We start from the raw sequence: 22377 nt of genomic DNA, 5'->3' as shown, positions 1-22377 counted from the left end.
CATAATTACAAAACACTTTTCACACAGTCATATCTAAACAATTCAAAAAGTATCAATTGCTCATGAGTAGGCAAAGCTAATATAATAAAAATAACAATTCTACCTAAATTAATTTACTTATTCAATGCCATATTAATCAAACTACCCAAACATATTTTATAGAGATAGAAAAAAAAAATAATAGCAAAGTTCATTTGGAAGAACAAAAAGCCAAGAATATCAAGGGAATTAATTTTTTTTAATGCAAAGGAAGGTAACCTAGTCTTACCAGATCTAAAACTATTTTATAAAGCAGCAATCATCAAAACTATTTATTACTGTCTAAGAAATAGACTAGCGGATCAGTGGAATAGATTAGGAACACAAGACACAGTACTAATTGTTTACAGTAATCTATTGTTTGGTAAATCCAGTGATTCCAGCTTTTGGGATAAGAACTCACTCTTTAACCAAAACTGCTGGGAAAATTGGAAAACAGTATTGCAGAAACTAGGCATAGACCAACATCTTACACCCTATACCAAGATAAAATCAAAATGGGTACACAATTTAGATATAAAGGCTGATAGTATAAAGAAACTGGGGGCGGGGCAAGGTATAGTTTATTAGATTAGAAGGAAAGCAGAAAGATGGGGAACAATTTTTACAGCCAGTGTTTCTGATAAAGGCCTCTTTTCTAAAATATATAAAGAACTGAATCAAATTTATAAGAATACATGTCATTCCCCAAATGATAAATGGTCAAAGGATATGAACAGGCAGTTTTAAGTTGAAGAAATTAAGATGTGTGTATATATATATATATATGCATATATATACACACATATATATGTATATGTAGTCATGTGAAAAAATGCCTTAAATCACTATTGATTAGAGAAATAAAAACAACTCTGAGATACCACATCACACCTATCAGATTGACTAATATGACAGAAAAGGAAAAATGATAAATGTTAGAAAAGCTGTAGGAAAATTGGGATATGATCACATTTTTGGTGGAATTATGAACTGACCTAGCCATTCTGGAGAGCAACTTGGAACTATGTCCAAAGGGCAACCAAACTGTGCATACCTTTTGATCCATCAGTGCCTCTACAAGATCTGTATCCCAAAAAGATCATAAAAGGGGGAAACACCTTTCACATACAAAAATATTTATAGCAGCTCTTTTTGTTGAGGCAAAATATTGGAAATTGAGGGAATTCTCATCAGTTGAGGAAATAATTGGACAAGTTGGTATATGAATGTATGAAATGATAAGCAGGAGAATTTCAGTAAAACCTGGAAAGACTTATATGAACTGATGCTGAGTGAAGTGAGTAGAACCAGGAGAACATACACAGTAACAACAACATTGTGCAATGATTAACTTTGAACTTAGCTTTTCTCAGCAATACATTCATCCAAGACAATTTTGAAAGACTTATGACAGAAAATGCTACCCACATTGAGAGAAAGACCTATGGAGCCTGAATGCAGATTGAAGCATAGTATTTTTACTTTTTTTGCGTGGAATTTTTATTTTCTTCTGTTTCTTCTTTCATAACCTAACTAATGTAGAAATATGTTTATGTGATTGCACATGTATAGCCTACATCAGATTGCTTGCCATCTTGGGGAGGAGGGAGAGAAGGAAGGGAAAAAAAATTAAATTAAAATCTTATAAAAATGGATGTTGAAGACTATTTTTACACGTAATTGGAAAAAATAAAATTCTACTTACCAAAAGAAAGGAAAAGAAGAGAAAATGCATTGGAAAGTGCCAACTGAGATGATTGAAAAACTCTGCACTTCTCTGGTTCAGTAGCAGCAAGGATGTGCACCATGCATGCTATCTGAGGACCTTTCCTCTTTGGAGATTAACCGCATGGTTCAGCAGGAACATAAAGGGAATCTTTACATGTTGGGTGGGGAGATAAGGTTGTTTACTTGCTGTGAACATATCGTCACAGTCTTGTGAAATTATGCTAAAATAGGCATGGGGCTTTTATGATAAGCGCTTGGACTCCTCCCTGCCAGGGAAGGCACCACAAATGCAATTTATGGCTGCAGTGGTCCCCTCCTGCATTATACTGACAAGGAGAATGTTACATTAGCTAGAAAGAAATGTGCTTCACATGTCAGCCCTCTGGCTATTCATTCATTTATTTCTTTGGAGAAGAGTTGATGTTTCCTACTGTGGGCAATATTCCCAAAATGTATAACCATGGGGCTTAATAGACAATAGATTTTAGAGATATATTGTGCCTACCCTTTACAGATCTCATCACTGGGATTTATGAAGTGTGTGCATTAGTTACTAAACTGTATATGCTAGTAAATGCTAGTGTCCCTAGAGGTAAAGGTGACTACTCTGATTTCCCTTGAATTTAAGGGAATAGTTTACAATATTGTTTACAACTATAAACAAACACTTGAGAAGGGAATGAACTCTTTATAGTCACAGTTGGAGGGTTTTTTTTTTTCATTTTTTGTTTTAAATGAGATAACACAGCTCCTTTTCTCTTTTCTCTGCCCATTGCAGAGAAATGGGATGGAATTACAGCATGGAATCAGAGGACTAGGCTTTGAATCTCCCCTTGGATTCTCACTGTCTATGTGATATTAACTCCCTTAAGTTCTCTGAGCCTCAGTTTCATCATTGGTAAAGGGAGGAATTTGGGTTAGACAACTTCTGGAGCCCATTCCCACCCTAGAGTCATGGTCCCATGAATTGATGCATTTTGCCATATTCTAGCTAAGGCAGGACTCCCTGCTATTCCTGCTGCCCCTGATTGGGTTGTCCGAAAATGTGTGTGTGTGTGTGTGTGTGTGTGTTTGAAGGGGTGGATGTCTCTGGGAAGCCTGTGAAGGTCCCACCAACTGAGAGGTTAGAGATTTGCTGAGATTGTCATCCTCAGAGGAGCCCCGCATAGGGGAGAGAAATGGTCAGCATGGAGACGTCCCTGAGGCTCTCTGGAAGCTCTGAGAGTCATCCAAGCTCTTTTGGTGGGAGGGGAATGGATTTGGTAAGTGTATGCCTGGGGACAGGCCCTCCTGCTTTTGCCTGTGGAGGTTGGATGAGATGATCTCAGAGATCCTGTCCCAGCCTGGATCTGTGATATCTGTAATTGCTGGGATTCACTCTGTACAAGGAATAAGTAAAACCCCTTGGAGATGCCACAGAGACTTTCATAGAGAATTCAGATTCTGCGGAGGAATGGAGGAGTGATCACCAATGCCAAGATGCAAAGAACAGTAGAGAGAAATAAGGCACAAGGAAAGCCTCCTGGATTTGGTTGGAAAGAAATCAGAGCTGGCTTTCAAGAAGCCCAGTTCCATGGGATGTCAGACGGATCGCAGGGCTCGAGGAAGTACGCTAATTGTGAGGAGACAGAGGGCTGGCCTGCCAAGCTTGTAGTGAGAGTCCATTTTGCTTTCACAACCATTGCCTTCATTTGATTGACAAGATATCTCATTTCCCCCATTTTAATTATGAAAAATAACAAGACAGAGAGGATAAGGGACTCTAGCTCTCCAGGTGTGACAAAGACTCTTCTCTGAGAATACTGACAGTGATACACTCCTTCATTCATTATATTTGAACTATTTCTAATATCTGATTTAAATGAATGGTGTCTTTAGGTAACACGTCTCCTGCTGAAATTTGGAGCCGATGTGAATCTGAGTGGGGAAGTTGGAGATCGGCCTCTCCACTTAGCGTCTGCCAAAGGATTCCTTAATATTGCAAAACTCTTGATGGAAGAAGGCAGCAAAGCAGATGGTAAGGTATTATTTTTAGCCAACAGAAAACTAAAATGGTGGTTTATAAATTGTACCAGCATTGGGTTGTGAAAAAAAAAATCAGACTCTGGTTTTGCTCTACCTATATTTTTAAAGTTTCTTTTTAAGTTTCTTTGACTGACCCTGAAATTGCATCTGTTTCTGGAGCTCCCTGTGAATAGCTTCCTCTAAGAAAGCAGTGGACCCCCTCCTCTGAAATTACCTTTGCTACCAAGAGGTTAAATGACTTACCCAGGTTATTCAGCCAGCTGCCTCTCAGGCCAGCACTAGTCTGGTCACTATTTCATATTGCCTTCCATACAAAGGCTTTACATCAGTAATACCCTTAAGCCCTGGAGTTAAGGGAATGCTGTCGAGCAGCTTAGCCTTGAGTTTATAGAATGCCTGATGCCTCTAAAACAAGCTTCTTAACCTGGGGTCCATGAACATGAATAGGAAAATATTGTGTGAATTTCCCTTCAATAGAATTGGTTTCCTTTGTGTACCTATTCATTTAATTTCATGCATTAAAAGCATTCTTTGAAGAGATCCCAAGGCTTCCCCGGGATGCCCAAGGGGTCCATGACACAAAAACCTTAAGGATCCCAGCTTAGGAGCAAAGCAGGAACTTCTTGCTCTTGGTGGGTGTCATCTCCCCATCAGAGAACGGGCCCTTGGAAGACAGGGATGGTTTTCACCTTTTTTCCCTCTCCAGCACTTACCACTCAGCACCTTTTCTTAGCACTTCAGAAATACTTTTTGACTAGGCTCGGCCCACTCCCTGCCCCCCTCCCCCCACCCCCAGCCAGAGTCTGGCACAGAATTGGTGCTGAAGAAATGATGGTGGATTGACTGACACATCCTGAGTTCAGTTTTGAAAATACATCAAACTCTTACCTGACTTTGTGAAGCTTCCCCTTGACTTTACAAATCTGGAAACTAGAGGATGTTCCCAGAGATCTTGACAGGATTTTGATTTTGACAGGAAAAAGTGTGATTGAGTATGATGCAGCTGTAGACATTCTAAGGCCAGGGGGAAGTCAAGCTTTAGACGGTTCTCATCCCAAGTGCCATTTGTGACCATTGTTCAGAAGCAGAAACAGAAAAAAAACATCTTCCTGCCCACTCCCTCCCCTTTTTGGACACAAGTTCTCCCAGTGTAGATCTGCTTGCTGAGAAGTCCCCTCAGGCATGTAGAAGCCAACCTTCTTCCATTGACCCCCAAGAGACCTAATTAAAAACACAGCTGGAAAGGCTGCTGGCCTTTACTACACATTTCAGAAATGGACAAGACTGTCAGACCTTGGCAACTGCCAGCTTCTTGCTCCAGAGTACAGATTGATTTCCAGTTAATCCAGCTAATCAGTGGTTTCACCTTTTCCTGATGAAAGCCCAAAGCTCCCACCAGAGAAGAAAACAGGAAAGGAGGCCAAGGCCCTCGTTATTCTAGCAAAAGAAATTGAGTGTGTGTGTGTGTCTGTGTGCATTTAAAATTGTGATAACATGTGGCTTTTTATGTTGTGAAGTGTTTGTTTAAAAAAAATCAAGTGTCACAATTCACTTAGAATGCGCTCCTTCCAGAAGGCCTCGAGGGGGGCTTGGGAGCCATTCATTTTTCTGGTGGAGAATAAGTGTTGTTGTTGCTGTCATTCACTAGATTCAACTGTATTTCACTCTTCCTGATCTGTGGACTATACTGTCCACATTTTTTTTTTAGCAAAGATATTGGAGTGGCTTCCTATTTCCTTTTCCACTGGAGTAAGGCACACAGGATAAGTGACTTGCTCAGGGTCACACAGCTAGTAAATATCTAAGACCAGATTTGAATTCAGGTCTTCCGTGACTCCAGACCCAGTACTCTATCCACTTTGCCACCTAGAATGGGTAGAGCTGTGCTTCTATCCATAAATCAATTAGTCAATCAACAAATGTGTATTATCCTTCTTTGACCTTTCTTCTCTCAATCACTTAGTCAATCAACACATCTATAAAGGGCTCACAATGTGTCAGGCACTGAACCACACTCTAGAGAAACAGAGTCCTAAAGGAAACACAGTCCCAACCCTCAAAGAGTGGCCTTTTTTCCATTTTAATTGGCATCAGGAACTTCTTCCATTTCACTTTTTATTACTAAAATCAACATCAGACCTTCTCCCCTGAGCACTTCTGAGGCTCCATGTTGTCAGAACAAATGTCGCTTATGAAGGGCATGTGCTTAGGAGCAAAACATCCTTCTGCAGAAGGACTGAAAGGTGGAGCGTGCCCACTCCCTCCTACACTCTAATATCAGACCGTACAAATTTAACATTTTCACTAAGACTCACGCGTGCATTATATGCCTCCTACTCTCTCATTTTTAAAGATGTGGAGCCAGCATGACTCAGATTTCTAAGTGTGTTTCCCTCCTCTTCAAGCATAACCTTGATATTTAAGACCTGTTTGCACTAAACCATTACTGCAAAAAAATAAACGGAAGGTGCCGTGGGCCTCCTGCCCACCAGAGCCCAGCGCTTAGTATTTGTCAGTTCATTTATTCTGAAAAGCAGGCTAAGCTTCCAGATGATTTGGTTTAGACTGGACCTTCACCACAGAAAATGTACGGAAGGGGAAGATGAAATGAATGACCCGTAAAGGAGCACAATTTGAAACCTGGTATTTACAGGGGGTTGTCATGGAAACCCAGAATGTCACAAACACTTTAGAATGAAAATAAATTCCGGCTATAAAATTAGCCAACTGTAATTCTGGAAATAGCCACCAAGGTTCAGGATGTCGGGGAGACCAACCTATTCTGAGTGTTATGTTTTAACTGTCTTGTCGTCCTCCTCCGAGTTTGGGGGTCAGTGACACCAGCAAAATCAAGTGCCCTTTCCCCTTCCTCCAAGGAGAATGGTCAAGCCAAAATGGTCAAGCAGCTGCACATTGCAAAGTGAGGTCTTGGGATTTTCCTTCCTCATCAAGATGAAAAAAGGCCACTTTCCACCGCATAAGCCAGTCACTGTGCCATGTGATCAGAGGTGACATGCCAGCTTGTCACCCAGCCCTTTTGACACGCAGCAGCCTGGGACAGAATCCTTTGTACTGTGATCAAACAAATGGAGGTTGCATTTTGTGAAATTTCTGGGTGAAGGTATTCCATTCACACAGTCATCTTTCCTACCAAAAGCTCGTTTATAGGAGCAATTCAGAAAACAGTTTGCCCTTGAGAATGGCTTTCTTGTCTCTTGGAATCAACTTTTAATATTGTTCAGGTAAAAATAGTGATGACAATGAGGAAGATGGCCATGATGATGATGGCAGTCATGACAATAGCAATGCCCAACATCAAAAAGAGATGCAATGATGGTGTGGGCTATGAACTGGTCTAGAATGACTTTGCAATTTAAAGGTTCTCATCAGATTCTGCTGAATAATATATTCTCTGTTTTCTGTCATTTTTGTCAATCAGTTGATTAGCAAGCTTTGATTAATTGACTGCTATGAGCCAGGAACTGTGCTAAGAAGCAAACAGTCCCTGCCCCCAGCTTACATTCTCATGGGAAACATGTAAGCCTATAACTCTCCAAAGTGTTGGACTTGGCATTGGCCTGGACCCAGGACTTCATTGGTATAGGCAACTGCTGGTGAACTAATTCCTTCCCCCAAAGAAGATTAGCACCAACCCGGGAGCTTTTGAGCTTAGAGCAGCCTATGACCACTGACAGGTGGTTATTTCTAAAGGTTTATATAGCTGAGTATGTGCCCAAAGTAAGATTTGGCCTCAGCTCTTTCTGACCACAAAAGCAATTCTTTATCTATTCTTCTTCTCAATTGTTCCAAGTTAAAAAAAAATACACAAAATAAATTCAAAATAATTTCAAGGGTCGTACTAGGAGCTGGAAGACCAGCCATGGTCTCATTTTCCTTTGCACCACCTCCAGGATAATGTGGCTGAGAGAGACACCAGACAAGGTTGAGATGATAGTGATGATGATGAGGATTCCACATGATGTGGAATGAGATAAATTCTGTTAGAAATGGCAATGGTTTCCAATGTACTGGGCTGTGCCCAGCAGTTTATTGCATCGCAGATAGGGATCTGCATGGTACCTTGAAGGTTTCCGAGTTGAAGTCTCTCATTTCAGGAAAAGTAAAATATAGTTAGGGTGAAGGGGGAAGAATGAGTAACCAAATCTGTGTCACACAGGTAGTAAGCAGTGATGTCAAGCCTTATCACCTGATTCTAAATCTCGCACTCTTTCTGACGCTTTCTATCTGTTTATCTAATGTATCGTGAGAGAGAGAGAGATTCTTTATTCATAATCTTCAATAATACCCAGTATTTGTATGAGGTATGTGTTTTTTTTAATATTTTAATTGTTATTTAAAAAATTAAATTCAGAAAGCTACCAGCCACCCTAGTGCAGAAAGAGCTCTGGTTAGCTGGATGCTGTTTCTTAGGTACTTCAGTGGACATTACGTCCATGTAGTGAATCTACTTGTTTGGGATCCTGGGTCTGAAGAAAACTCCTCCTTCCCATGTCTTCTGTGGACATCATCATCTTTATTTCCTTCTCTTCCATTCCCATGGCTATTTTGATTGTGTTCATTGGACCAGCATGGCTTGAGAAACAGATACACTTGTAAAACCAAGAATCTTTCCTCATTACCAATTTGTTGTTGGTGCTGTTGTTATTTTGTTTTGTTTTAGAGCAATCAGTATTAAACATGTTTCCTCTTGCTAATTTATATAAAAAATATGATAGATCTGTTTCCTTGGGTCCATGTACTTTTGAAATGAAAGATTAGGAGTGGCTAGGTGGGGCAGTAAATACAGCACCAGCCACGGAGTCAGGAAGACCTGAGTTCAAATCTGGCCTCAGACACTTAACACAAAAACTAGCCATGTGACCTTGGGCAAGTCACTTAACCCCCATGGCCTTGCCCTCCTCCTCCAAGAAAAAAGCAAAAAAAAGATTAAAAAAAGAAATGAAACATTAATAAAGAACTTGAATTATAATAATTTCCTTTTTTTTTTTTTAGCAGAAGTGCTGTTTCACGGGGGAAGGAACTCCCATGATAAGCTTTCTGTTTTGATGTGGATAGTAGTTTTTCTGCCACAGTCTTCAAGAATTATGTAGGGAATTGAGAGGCCATGTGACTTGCCCAGGGTCACCCAGAGAGCATATGTCAGGGACAGGATCCTACTTCCCCAGGCCAGCTTGCTATCTACTATAACAGGGGTGTTAAACTAGCACTTTCAAACCTCCAACACTCCTGAAAGTAAAACAAACCAGATTCAAATGTCATTGGAAAGTGTTTAACAAAATAAAGGAAATACAATAAAACACAGACAATGTTAGTGGTTTTCTAAGTCAACCTGCAGCCCTCAGAGATCCATTTCTATTTCCTACTTACTATTGCACTACAAACCATTGCCTTTCTCATTTTAATCATGATGATCCTGATGGCCAAGGTGGTACTGATGCTGGTGATGGTAACAGTGACAGCATGTGAGGCTGAAGAATAAAAAAGCCCTTTGTAAACATTATCTCCTCTGAGCCTCACAACCATGCCGAAGAGGAGGGTGCTTTGGGTGGTTATTATCCTCATGCACAGAGGAGGAAATTGCAACTTAGTGTGGTTAGTTTACTTTCCAAGGGTGAATTTTAATAAATTCCACCACCATTTATTAAATTCTTCCTTTACATCAGGCACTGGGTACCAAGATAAAATTCATACAGACTTTGCCTTCAAGGAATTTCCATGATGGACACCAGCTTGAAAATAAAATCAAAGTACAAAATAAATACAAAGTGATTTTTGTTGGGAGAGGGCATTCATAATGGAGAGAGTCAGGAAAGGTAACATATGAGCTGAAGGGGCCTCAAGAGATGTGGAGGAGAGCATACCAGGTATAAGACCAGCCTCTAAAAGGGATGGAGATGGTGGATGCAAACTCACAGAGAGGAAACATAATATAGAACATTTGTGGTCACGTATCTAGAAAGGATTGGTCAACCATTCACTCAGTATTTAGTAAGCATCTACAACGTGCCAAACCATGGAACCAGATTTTCCTCATTCCAAGTATTGCATTCTAATGTTTCTTCAAGTGCACAACACCAAATATATGGGACATTGACTTAGTAATTTTCCTTGATTTTTTCCATTGAAATGTGAATCAAAATATGTATTGTTCATGACTGGCACATAGTAGATGCTTAAAACACATTTACTGACTGATTGCTAACCATTCATTTTTTGTGAACACTGAAGTCCCCACATAATAGTATTTTTGGGTTTTGGAGCCTCTGTACAAGGGAGATCACATAATAAGTATATTCTTCTGATTACAACCTTTTTGACACTCTCCAAGATGGACCTGTTTTATGTAAAATTATGTTCTGTAAGCAATAGGAGTAGCAATGGGAAGTTTTTTTGGTGGAAATTCATTTTTACCAAATGAATTCACAAATATCTGATGAAATTAATCAAGACAGAATGTCACAACATGGAAAATTTATAGTGCAAACAAAAAACAATCACCTTATTTTCCAGTCTCCTTACTCATTCCTTAAAAAAAATCAACATGAAAACGCCTGACCGAATTGAAAATAAAACTTTAAAGAATGAAAAAGTTGATCATGAAGAATAATCTATTCACTACTTTTTGTAAAATTATGGAGTTTGCTATAGAGCCTACTGACCTCCACAATGAGGTGCTAATAAGAACATGAAAGGGCAGTGGATTTACATGAGTAAATATCACAGGATTAGTTCTGGTTTCCCCAGAGTAGGGGTAATGCCATCTCATGTGACTGAGAGGGAGATGACTGGCAGGAGCTCAAACATATGAATCATTGAGAATCTGTGAATTTATTATCCTGGGATCATCAATATGGAGCTGGAGAGGGCTTCTGAGGTCACCGAGACCTTTATTTTTGTTGTTTTTCAGTTGTTTCATTCACATCCATCTCTCCATGAACCCATTGGGGGTTCTCTTGGCAAACATACTGGACTGGTTTGCCATTTCCTTCTCCAGCTCTTTTTACAGATGAGGGAACTGCAGTAAACAGGGTTAAGTGACTTACCCAGGGTCATTTAGCCAGCAAGTGTTTGGGGTCAGATTTGAAGTTAAGAAGATGAATCTTCCTGGCTTCAGGCTCAGTGCTTTATCCACTGCACTACCTAAGTGCCCTCACCTTTATTTTACAGATGAGGAAACTGAGGCCCATAAAATCTAAAGGACTTGTCCAGAGCCACATTGCTAGTAAGTGTTTGAGGCAGGATTTCAGCCTATTTTTTTCCTGACTCCAAGTCCAGTATCTGCCCACTATGGCACAGTGTCCTTACTTGAATGTGCTTAGAGCTGAGGAAGAAAGATTTGAAGGCAACCTTGGATCTTCTCCAGTTTGCAGTTTTATTAAATGACATATTTATAAAAGGCTGATTTGGTGCCATCCATATGATTCGTGCGAGTTTGCCACAATAGGATCATGGAGGGTTGACGTTGTGCAGATTAGTAGCATCAAAAGCAATGTTCTTTCTTATCGATAATTCGAATCAGCCAGTGTTTATTGAGCCCTGCTGTGCTTGTCCCAGGTGATGATCTGGAGAGATTGTTCTATGCAGTGTAATCTGTTAGCCTACATGCTTAAGGATACAAAACAATGCATCAACAGAATAAACCAAAAATACAATGAAATGGTCCCTTCCCTCAAAACAACATGTCATCTACTGGAACTGGGAAAGGGGATACAGGGTGGGTTCAGATAAGTAAATGCAATATCCAATAAATACAAAATAAATATAACCTAATTGAGGGGGGCACTATCAAGGGTGAGATCGGGCAGTGTCTGAGATGAGCCTTGCACTGTCATCCCATTAAATGACCTTATACATCTTGGTTCTTCTATGTCTGTTCCGTCTCTCAGCCTTTGACATCACTACCTCAAATAAGGAAAGACTGTTCAAGAGACAAGTTAAAAGGTGAAATAATTATTATGGTTTCTACATTGAGACCTTCCACTTCAGCATGTTACCATCGCCAGCCTTTGTGAGATGTAAACTTGCATATGCATCCACACCACGAGCCCTCTCTGGCCTGATGATCAAGCCAGTTTTACTAGGTATAATATCAAAAATCAGCTCAATAAGGTAATATGGCAACAATACATTCACCTCCTGATAGGCCTTAACAGAGGCTTTGCTAGTGGGGAGGAAACCCTGCAGCTCTGTATCAGTGCAGCTCTACTTACAGAGCCATTTCCCCAGTTCCATTCAAACAGATCATCTGGATGCCCAAAGAGCAGCTAACTACATCATCCTTCAGGGTACTAAGGGTAATTTCAAAGAATACAGGTTTATAATATTATACCTCACAAGCCTCTATCTAGTGTCCTCCCCACTGGTTTTCAATTAAATAGCCCTAATTCCCTTTTAAAAAGTGTATTTAATAATATATTATAGTAAGAATTGTTGGAATAAATCATACCTCTAAAATTAGGGGAATTCTCCCCTTATAAACCAAAGTTTCTGAGGCGATTTGTATCATACTTTGGCAACACATGGTCAAAGTTTAAACTCATTACCCATTAACCATAAGTCCATTTTTCCCTTCGTGTGTTCCTTATGAAGTTCAATAAGAGGGAAGGAGAGGCTGAGGTATGAGATATCCAGTCATGTGAATATAAGCTCCTGGAGAGCAAGAGGAGGGTTCAGTATGCTTATTTTGTAATGATCTCCCTTGTATCCCCAGAACACAGCTCAGGGGCTTGATAAATGCTCATTGAGTTGAATTGAATTGAATCACCATCAATTAGAATTTACTGAGGACATCCTGGGCACAGTGAATGTTACTAAGCAATTGCTGAAATGGAAACCGAATGATAAACAGTCACAATAACTTGTTCCATCCTCTGTTGTTGGTGACAGTGAATGCCCAAGATAATGAAGACCATGTACCTCTCCATTTCTGCTCTCGATTTGGACACCATGATATTGTAAAGTTTCTGCTCCAAAGTGATTTTGAAGTTCAGCCACACATAACTAATATCTATGGAGACACACCTTTGCACTTGTGAGTATGAAGAATTGGCATTTGGGTCTGCAAGGTAGGTTATGTGACTCTCCCAGCATTTAAAAAACAACCTATATTTTCTCTAACCCTAGGGCTTGCTACAATGGAAAATTCGAAGTTGCCAAGGAAATAATTCAAGTGGCAGGAACAGAAAGTCTGGCAAAGGAAAACATCTTTAGTGAAACAGCTCTTCACAGGTAAGGGATATTTCAAGGAATCATAGAGTTTCAAAAGGGACCTGATTTGAACTGCATCTGCTTAACAGTTCTCTGTATACCATGCCTACTCAGTGGTTATCAAGGTTTTTCTTAAAGACCTTTCCAGGTCCACACTTTGGGAGAGTTCCAATCATTAGGATTTTTGGTTTTCTTCCCCCCCCCCCCGAGATTAAGCCTAAATCCACCTTTCCCCAACTTCGAACCATTGCTCCTGATTTATCTCTATGAGACCAGGCAGACTAAATCCAATGGGAGAGTCTTTCAAATATCGGAGGACAAATACTGTGATGTACTCCCAACTCTGCTATTTTTCAGGCATCCCCAGTTCTTTCAATTAATTTTAATTTCACATGAATGTAAGCCCTTTTATGGCCAAGCTCCTGGACTTCATAATTTTCTCCAATAAAACATCTTCCTGCAAGATTGCATCAATTCTGAAACTTCCAATTCCTTAGTCCCTCCCTGAGCCCTGCGCCCCCTCCCTCCCTCTGACTGGAAACCTTGGACAGCTCCTTCCAGATCGTCCATTTACAGAAGGGGCCCAGGGCTAGCTTGGTACCCTCCCTCCCCACCTTTCAGCTTCTTCTGATGTGTTCTTTTCCCCCATTAGACTGTGAGCTCCTTGCAGGCAGAGATGGTCTTTTGACTTTCTTTATATTGCCAGCACATAGCCCGATTCCTGGCAGATATGAGGTGCTTCATAAATGCTGACTGACCCTTCACTAACCTGGCTGCTTTCTTCTCCACATTCTTTGGCAAGTTCATGACCATCCCGAAGTGTGAAACCCAGACTTGAATACAGTACCATAGTTGTGGCGCGATCAGATAAGAGTACAGAGACAGTATCACCTCCTCATTTCTGGAAGTTCTGCCTCTTTTGATGCAGGCCTGAATCGAGTGCAATTTAAATACAATTGTCACCTGAAATGGGTGCTCATCTAAACTGGACATGAAATCGCATATGCCAAACAAACCAAAGCACAACAGATGTTGCAAACACAGAGACAGCAGAAGCTGAGGAGAGGGCAAGGGGCCCAGGCTCGCCGTGTAGCAGAGAAGGGAGAGGCAGATGCTATAGTCAGGACAACAGATGGAGTCGGAGGCAGCTGCTGCCATCATAGCAACAGCCACAAAGACAGCGACTGACATTGTCATGGCAACATGCATATCAACATCTGTAAGCATACTGTTCCTCTCCCTCTTCATTCTGGGGGAGGCTGCCAAGAGCGGCAGCTCCCCAAATCTCTCTCCTTTTCCAGATTCTTATTGCAGGAGCTCAACAGCAACAAATGTGATGCATTTTTACTGTATTCTACTATATATGTATTTTTTTTTGTCATTAGCATCTTGGGTGCAAATGTACCTACCTTTCTAAGGAACCCATCTGTCATTCTTTAAAAGCATAGTGCCCAAGAAGGCACCGACTTCCTTCTAGGAACCTGTGAGAAGCCATTACAAGGCCAGCTTGCTTTCAAAAACACATGCAGGCACTGACTTTAATTTGGGAAAAGCATGGGAAAACACAACAAAGTCCACTTCTCTCTAAGTACCTAATCAGGTTTTGGGTGCATTCTTTGATTTAATTAAGGACATTAGTTTTGTTTTTCATCAAATAATTATAAGCCTTTTGGTATCACACAATCCTTGAGAGTTGGGATTGGTTCATTCTTTCTATTTCTATCCCCAGGCACAATGCCTGGCACATAGTGAGCACTTAAGAAATTTGTACTAATTGGTTACTTAGCTACTATGAAGTAAAAATAATTTTCATCTTCATATTTGTTAAAAAATAAATGACTAAAATCACATATGAAAATATATAGACCCTACATAAGAACTACTGGCAAAAACAGGAGAAAGCTACCCTCAGAACCTCCAGAGTGCTGCTTTATTAGGGAGTGAAATCAGTAAGAGACACAGTCTGGAGACAGCTTGAAGTGCTGGCTCCTAATCTCAGCCTTTGTCTACAGTTAAAATGAAGCAACATTTGCCTGGCTACATCTATTCAACTATCCACTGTGCAGAACATTGCACCTGGTGTGAGGCAGAGTCAAAGTTTAGATAAGAAATGGTCACATCCAGCATTAAGTTCAAAGACAAATAGATAATTCCAGTAGCTTTCTTTCTATACTTCTTTAAGATTTCTAAAGCAAACGACAGAAAATGCATAACTATATGTGTATATGTGTGAAGCTACGTGTACAGCTCCAACTCTCTGTATCTCTAGCTCATCTCCACCTAATTTACATGGGGTCCAAAGTATTATTTGATTATTATAAAGAATTGTTGGAATGGAAACCCTCTCTATGGAGAAAGATCAGAATCTCTTCTGTAGCTTTCAGTCTTTGAGACTTGTCTGGGCACTCAAGAGGTAGGTGAGTTGGTCCAAATTAAAAATGAATTGATATCAGAGGCAGAACTGTCGAGTTTGGACCTCTAGCCATTACAAAATGCAGTACCGTGTGATGACTGAGGTGTTTGACTGTAAGCTCTTAGAAGGCAGAACATATTCAGTTTTCTCTTGTTATCCCAGTACACCTACTGCTACCCACACACTAGGTCCTCAGCAAATGCTTCTAGATTGATTGGTTGGAGAGTTGTAAACCAAAGTCTCTGAAATCCAAGAAAAATGACTGATGGTGGAAATCCCAGGGGGTTTTATGAAAATATTGGTGTTCTAGTTAAACTTTAAAGAGAGGATAGAACATTAACATGCAAGGAAGGACAGACAACCAGAAGAGAGAATGGTGTGAGTAAATACAAGGTTCATACTGTGTTCAGAGAATGAACCTCAGAGTGGTTGGACTAGCACATACTATGTGTGCAGATATTCATATGAGTTAAGGTAGAAAAGTTAAAGCAATACCAATTTGTGGAGAATTTAGAAGGCCAGGAAAAGGAATTAAACTTTTACTCAGGTTGCAAAAAAAAGTCTTAAAATAATCTGGTATAGAAGTGTGTCATTGTTAGAGATCTGTGTGCATATTCGTCAACTTCTTGGCAGCCTCTGGTTAGAGCATTTTCCTGGGAGTTACTCATTAACATAACCTATATTGATTTAACAATATTGATGAATAATTGGGTAAATGAATTATTTATTTCATAATATACTTGCATAATATACTTTTGATCATTGATTAGTAAGGGAGAAGTTTTGGAGACTCTCCTCCAATTCAGATGATGCAATCAGAAAGGTAGCCACACATGGTTAATCATTTAACCCTGACAGCAGTAATATCTACCACTGCCGCCATGGGGAGCAAATGTATGCAAGTCTGCACAAGATGAGGGTGGAGGGAAGTAGCCCAGTGGAAGTGTTGCAGAATCATAGATTTCTTTGATAGTTGGCAACATGCAGCCTATATCTAATCAACCTCATTTTACAGATTAAGTAACTGAAGTCCAGGGAGGTTAAGGGAAACGCCTGAGGTTCCCTACTTAGTAAATGGCAGAGCCAACATTCAAACTCAGCTCCTGCATCTCTAAACTAAGTGTCCTTGTATCTGTATAAGGGAAGAACCAACATAAGAAACCCTCAGCTCACACAGAGGCTTTTGGGTTTGTCTTAATGATCAAACAGCATCCAACCAAGGGAAGATGTTAACACCTCTAAGAGCAGTTGGTACCAAATATCCCCACTTCCAATTCAATTCAATAAACATTTATTAAGTACCTACTATGTTCCAGGTACTGTGCTAAGCACAAGGGTTAAGAAAAGAGGTAAAAGACAGTCCCTGCCCTCAAGGAGCTCACAGTCTGTGATCAGCACAATTCCTTTCCATGAACTCCAATTGGTACCAATGATGTGTAAAATCCCTTCTGCTCTATTGCCAGTTTAACTGGCACACAGCTACAATCAAAGATGTTTCAGATCCAATACATGATTATGCTTTTATTTTTAAAGAAATGAAAAACTTTTTGAATATTCTCTAGCCAAAAGCTATGTGCATTTCTGGGAAAACACCCATTCAGTGTACAATACACATAATTCAGAGCTTACTTTTGACCTCTCAGATGCCGTGGTTCAGCTCATGTTATATATATATATATGTGTGTGTGTGTGTGTGTGTGTGTGTGTGTGTGTGTGTGTGTGTGTGTGTTATAACCTACAGGAACCCTTTTTTGATTCCCCTAATCATCAGTGTTTTCTCCCCAATGACCTTTAAATATATATTTATCCATTTACATCTGCTCTTACCCTCCCCTATTCAGGCTATAAGTTCCTTGAGGACAGAAACTGACTTTCATTTTGTCTTTGTGTTTCCATTTTTTAATAGAGTGCCCTTTGATCAACAGTAGGCACTTAATAAATGCTCATTACATTACACTGGAATGGATTGAGTGATCTCTTGGTAGCACTCTATGATAGGGCTATATCCCAAATGAACAGATAGAGTCGGGAGGATTTCTTCTGGCCTGCTTTTGTCCTTTCTGATTTCAGGAGTTTTGCTCAGAACCTGATGCAGCCACAGAGCCAGCCTCAAGTAGAATTGTGAGTCAATCGTTTGTTTGCTTTTGCCTTCTTCCTCAGAGTGTCTTTGGCGCCATCCTCTCTACTCTTGGCTCCTTCCCAGGTCCTTGCCCTGGCTGCCATGTCACGGGATCTTGGTTTTATGGGAAACAGTGGAAGGAGCTCTGACTTTTAAAGACACGCTTTTGAGCCCTCGTTCCCATCCTAATTTGGCCACATTCAATTTGTGGGACATGGAACAAATCACTCCATCCCTCTGAAAATGTCAACATTTTCAAATTCAGACAATCCAGATAATTTTCAAAGCAGTTGGAGCCTCCTTGCAAGCTGTGAGGATGCCCCATGTTGCTTCTGATCTCACTTTGAAGATAAGGAGACTGAAACTCAGAGAAGTTAAGGGATTTGCCCAGTGTCACCTAGCCAACATGTGTAAGAGGCAGGACTCGAACACAACATGTCCTCATTCCAACCTTCGCATGAAAGCAGTATGCCATGCCTGTCTCATGGAACTGTGAAGTCATCTTGAAGCCATAAAGTAAATCATAAATGAGTTGTTACAATTACTGCTTTCAAGAAGTTATCCAAGCCCCCCTGAAGTGTGTACTTCTCCCAGACATATTTGCACTTTGACATGTGGAGATGGAAGAGCATTAATACCAAAAAGACTATATTTATAACAGTTAAATTCCACAGACTAAGTGGTATGAAGTTGACTGGCGGAAGACATTTGACCACCAGTGTTTTGGGCTCAACATTATTTAGAATTGTTTTTTCTTTTTCATTTTTTTTTCTTAAAATTTACAAATTTAATAACTATTTGCCCAGCTTTATTTAAACTACACTTGCCAGTTAGATAGCTCCTTTGCATAAACTGTGGAATGTTAAAGCCTACATTGAAAAAGCTGCCCTGATTTGAAGTGATCACTTACCAAAGCTACCTCCTCCAAAAATCCATGACTCCTTTCCTCTACACTAAGGTTGGGAGATAAAGGCTTTAGTGAAAAAGCATCTTTTTTTCTGTAGCATTATAACTAATGCAAAAACTGATGATTCCAAAATTAGGAACCTTTAATTAATCACAATCATATGCCAAAACTTGTTCATGCATTTCCCAATAAATGAGCATTCCCTCAATTTCTAATTCACCACCACACAGATCTGCTATAGATATGTTTTGTGTGCGCAAATAGGTCCTTGTTTCTTTTTTTCTATCTCATTGGGATATAGACCTGATAGTGACATTGCTTGATCAAAGGGCATACAAAATTTTATGGCTCTTTCGGCATGGTTGCAAGTTGTTCTCCAGAATGTTTGGATCAGTTCACAACTCCACCAACAGTGCATTGTGTCTCATTTTTGTTTTTACATCCTCTCTATTTTTCATTTACAGTATGTCCTATTAACCAATCTGATAGTTGTGTGATGGTACAACAGTTATTTTAATTGCATTTCTCTAATCAGTAGTGATTTAGAGGACTTCTTCATGTGACTATTGATAGCTTTGATTTCTTTTTCTGAACCTGTGTACATCCTTTAACTATTTAGCAACTGAAAAATAGCTACTATTTTTATAAAGTCAGCTGGATTTTTTATATATTTGAGAAATGAGGACTTTATCCGAATAACTTGCTATAAAATGTTATTGTTTTCCTGGTTTTCAATTTTCCTTTTAATTTTGACTCCATTAGTTTTGTTTGTATAAAAGCTTTTCAATTTCATGTAACCAAAACTACTTTGTTTCCCATTATCTTTTCTGTCTTTTGTTTGATCACAAATTCTTCCCTTATCCATGGGGCTGACTCGATGTTCCCCTAATTTACTTCTAATATTATCCTTAATGCCTATTCTTAATATCTAAGCTATTTATCCATTTTGACTTTATGCTGATATATTGTGTGAGATCTTGGTTACGACATAGTTTCTGCCAAACTACTTTCCACCAGCAATTTTTGTCAAATGTTGAGTTTTTACCTAAAAAGCTTGGATCTTTGGGTTTATTAAATACTGGTTTACTATGGTAATTTACTAGTATGTATTATGAACCTAATCTGTTTCACTGATCCACTATTCTATTTCTTATCCAGTACCAGATTGTTTTGATGATTACCACTTTATAATACAGTGGGAAATCTAGAACTCCTAGGCAGCCTCCCTTTCCACTTTTTTTTCACTTAATACCTTGATATTCCTGACCTTTTATTTTTCCAGATGAATTTTGTTGTTATTTTTTCTAGCTCTATAAAATAATTTTTGGTAGTTTGATCAGTATGGCACTAAATAAGGAAATTAACTTGGGTACAATTGTCATTTTCATCATATGGGCATGGCTGTCCTATGAGCAATTAATATTTCTTCAGCTGTTTAGCTCTGCTTTTATTTGTGCAAAAAGTGTTGTGGTCACATAGTTCCTGGATTTCTCTTGTCAGGTAAACTCCTAAATATTTTATATTGTCTACAGTTATTTTAAGTTGAATTTATCTTTCTTTCTCTTGCTCCTGGGTTTTGTTGGTAATATATAGAAATGCTAATGATTTATGTGGGTTTATATCCTGCAACTGCGCTACAGTTATTGTTTCAACTACTCTTTAAACTGATTTTCTTTGGTTGTCTAAGCATGCCATCATACCATCTAAAAAGTGACATTGTTGTTTCTTCATTGCTTATTTTTATTCCTTTAACTTCTTTTTTTCTTGTATTATTGTTATAACTAGCATTTCTAGTATAATATTGAATAACAGTGATGATAATGGACATCCTTGCTTCATCTCTGATCTTATGGGGAAAATTTATCCCTATTACAGATAATGCTCACTGGTGGGTTTAGATAGATGGAACAACTTTATTGTTTGAAGAAAGGTTCCATTTACCGCTATGCTTTCTAGTGTTTTTAGTAGTAATGACTGTTAGATTTTACCAAATGCTTTTTCTGCATCTATTGAGATAATCATGTAATTTTTACTGTTTTTCATAATTAGTATGGTCAATTATGCTAATAATTTTCCTAATATTGAACAAGTCCTACATTCCTGGTATAAATTCTACTTGGTCACAGTGTATGATCTTTGTGATATAATGCTATAATCTCCTTGCTCATGTTTTATTAAAATTTTTTGTATCAATATTCATTAAGGAAATTGGTTTATTGTTTTCTTTCTCTCTTTTTTGCTCTTCCTGGTTTATGTATTAATAGCATATTTGTGTCATAAAAAGAAGTTGGTAGGACTTTTAGCCTAGTTTTTTTTTTAATAATTTATATACTATTTGGTATTGCTACTTAAATGTTTGGTAGAACTCACTTGCAAAACATCTGGTCTTGGGAAATTTTTCTTAGGGAGCCCATTTATGGTTTGTTCAAATTCTTTTTCCAAGATGAGGTTATTTTCCTCTTTTCTTAATCTAAGCAATTTATATTTTTGTAAATATCCATTCACTCCACTTAGATTGTCAGTATTACTGTCATATACTTGGGCAAAATAACTCCTAAAATTGCTTTAATTTTATTTTCATTGGTGCTGCATTCACCCTTTGTATTTTTGATAGCAGCAATTTGGTTTTCTCCTTCCTGTCTTTTTATCAAATTAATCAATGGTTTATATATTTTATTGATTTTTAAATAAAACCAGCTCCCAGTTTTATTTCTTAGTTCATGGTTTTTTAACTTTCACTTTTATTAATCTTTTGATTTTCACCATTTCTGTTTTTGTGATTAATTAGGGTTTTAAAATTTGTTCTTTTTTTCTAGGATTTTTTTTAGTTGTATGACCACTTCATTGATCTACTGTTCCTCTCTTTTTTTGATGTACATGTTTAGAGGTATAGATTTTCACCTATGTATTGTTTTGGCTGCATCCCATAAAGTTTTGAATGTTCTCTTTTGCCATTTTTTAATGAAATTGTTGATTGTTTCTATGATTTCTTTGACACATTCATTCTTTAGAATCAGATTATTTAGTTTTGAATTAATTTTTAATCTATACTTCCATGTCCCTTTTTAAATGTAATTTTATTGTATTATAGTCTAGAAAATGTGCATTCAATATTTTTTCTTTTCTATATTTGGTTGTGAGGCTTTTATACCCTAAAACATGGTCATTTATTTGTGAAGATTCCATGTACAGGTGAGAAAAAGATGTTTCTTTCTCTTCCCTTTAAATTTTATCCAGAGGTCTATTATATGCAACTTTTACAAAATTTTATTCATTTCCTTGATTTCTTTTTTTATTTACTTTTTGGTTACATTTATCTAGCTTTGACAGGAGAAAGTGGAGGTTCCCCACCTGTACAGTTTTACTATTTCCTCCTGTAATTTTTTCAAGTTTTCCTTTAAGAATTTGAATGCTATTCCATTTGGTACATATGTGTTTATTATTGATATTACTTCATTGTCTGTGGTTCATTTTAGCAAGAAATAGTTTCCAGGGTAGATAGGTGGCACAATGAATACAGCACCAGCCCTGGAGTCGGGAGGACCTGAGTTCAAATCTGACCTCATACACTTAACACTTACTAGCCATGTGCCTCTGGGCAAGTCACTTAACCCCAATTGCCCTGCCTTCACCCCTCCAAAAAGCAAAAAAATATATTTTCCCTGTTTATCCTTTTTAATTAGTTCTATTTTTGCTTTTGCTCTGTCAGAAATCATGATTGTTATTCCTGTCCTTTTTAAACTTCAACTAAATCATAAAAGATTCTGTGATAGCCCCTTATTTTAAGTTTCTGTGTCTCTCTGCTTCAAGTGCATTTCTTGTATACAACACATTGTTGGATTTTTATTTCTAATACATTTGGCTGTCCACTTCTGTTTTATGGGTGAATTCATACCATTCATATTTACTTATGATTACTAACTGTGCATTTCCCTC

The 22377-nt window shown here is 38.6% G+C and overlaps 1 protein-coding gene across 1 annotated transcript in view; it reads left to right on the top strand.

Moving 5' to 3' along the window:
* Positions 1-22377, top strand: part of LOC138165142 (serine/threonine-protein kinase TNNI3K) — a 369986-nt gene that overhangs the window by 106760 nt on the left and 240849 nt on the right. Inside the window, exons 7-9 of the mRNA XM_069093295.1 lie at positions 3628-3766; positions 12682-12826; positions 12919-13023. Of these exons, the coding sequence (XP_068949396.1) occupies positions 3628-3766; positions 12682-12826; positions 12919-13023 (389 nt within the window). The remainder of the gene's footprint in view (positions 1-3627; positions 3767-12681; positions 12827-12918; positions 13024-22377) is intronic.

The sequence above is a fragment of the Petaurus breviceps genome, unplaced genomic scaffold, assembly GCF_028583685.1.
Source record: "Petaurus breviceps papuanus isolate PSGF00001 unplaced genomic scaffold, PetGlider_PUasm1.0 208, whole genome shotgun sequence".
NCBI classification, from domain to species: domain Eukaryota; kingdom Metazoa; phylum Chordata; class Mammalia; order Diprotodontia; family Petauridae; genus Petaurus; species Petaurus breviceps.
The sequence above is the reverse complement of the archived record's forward strand: the minus strand, read 5'-3'. Positions and strand labels throughout refer to the sequence as shown.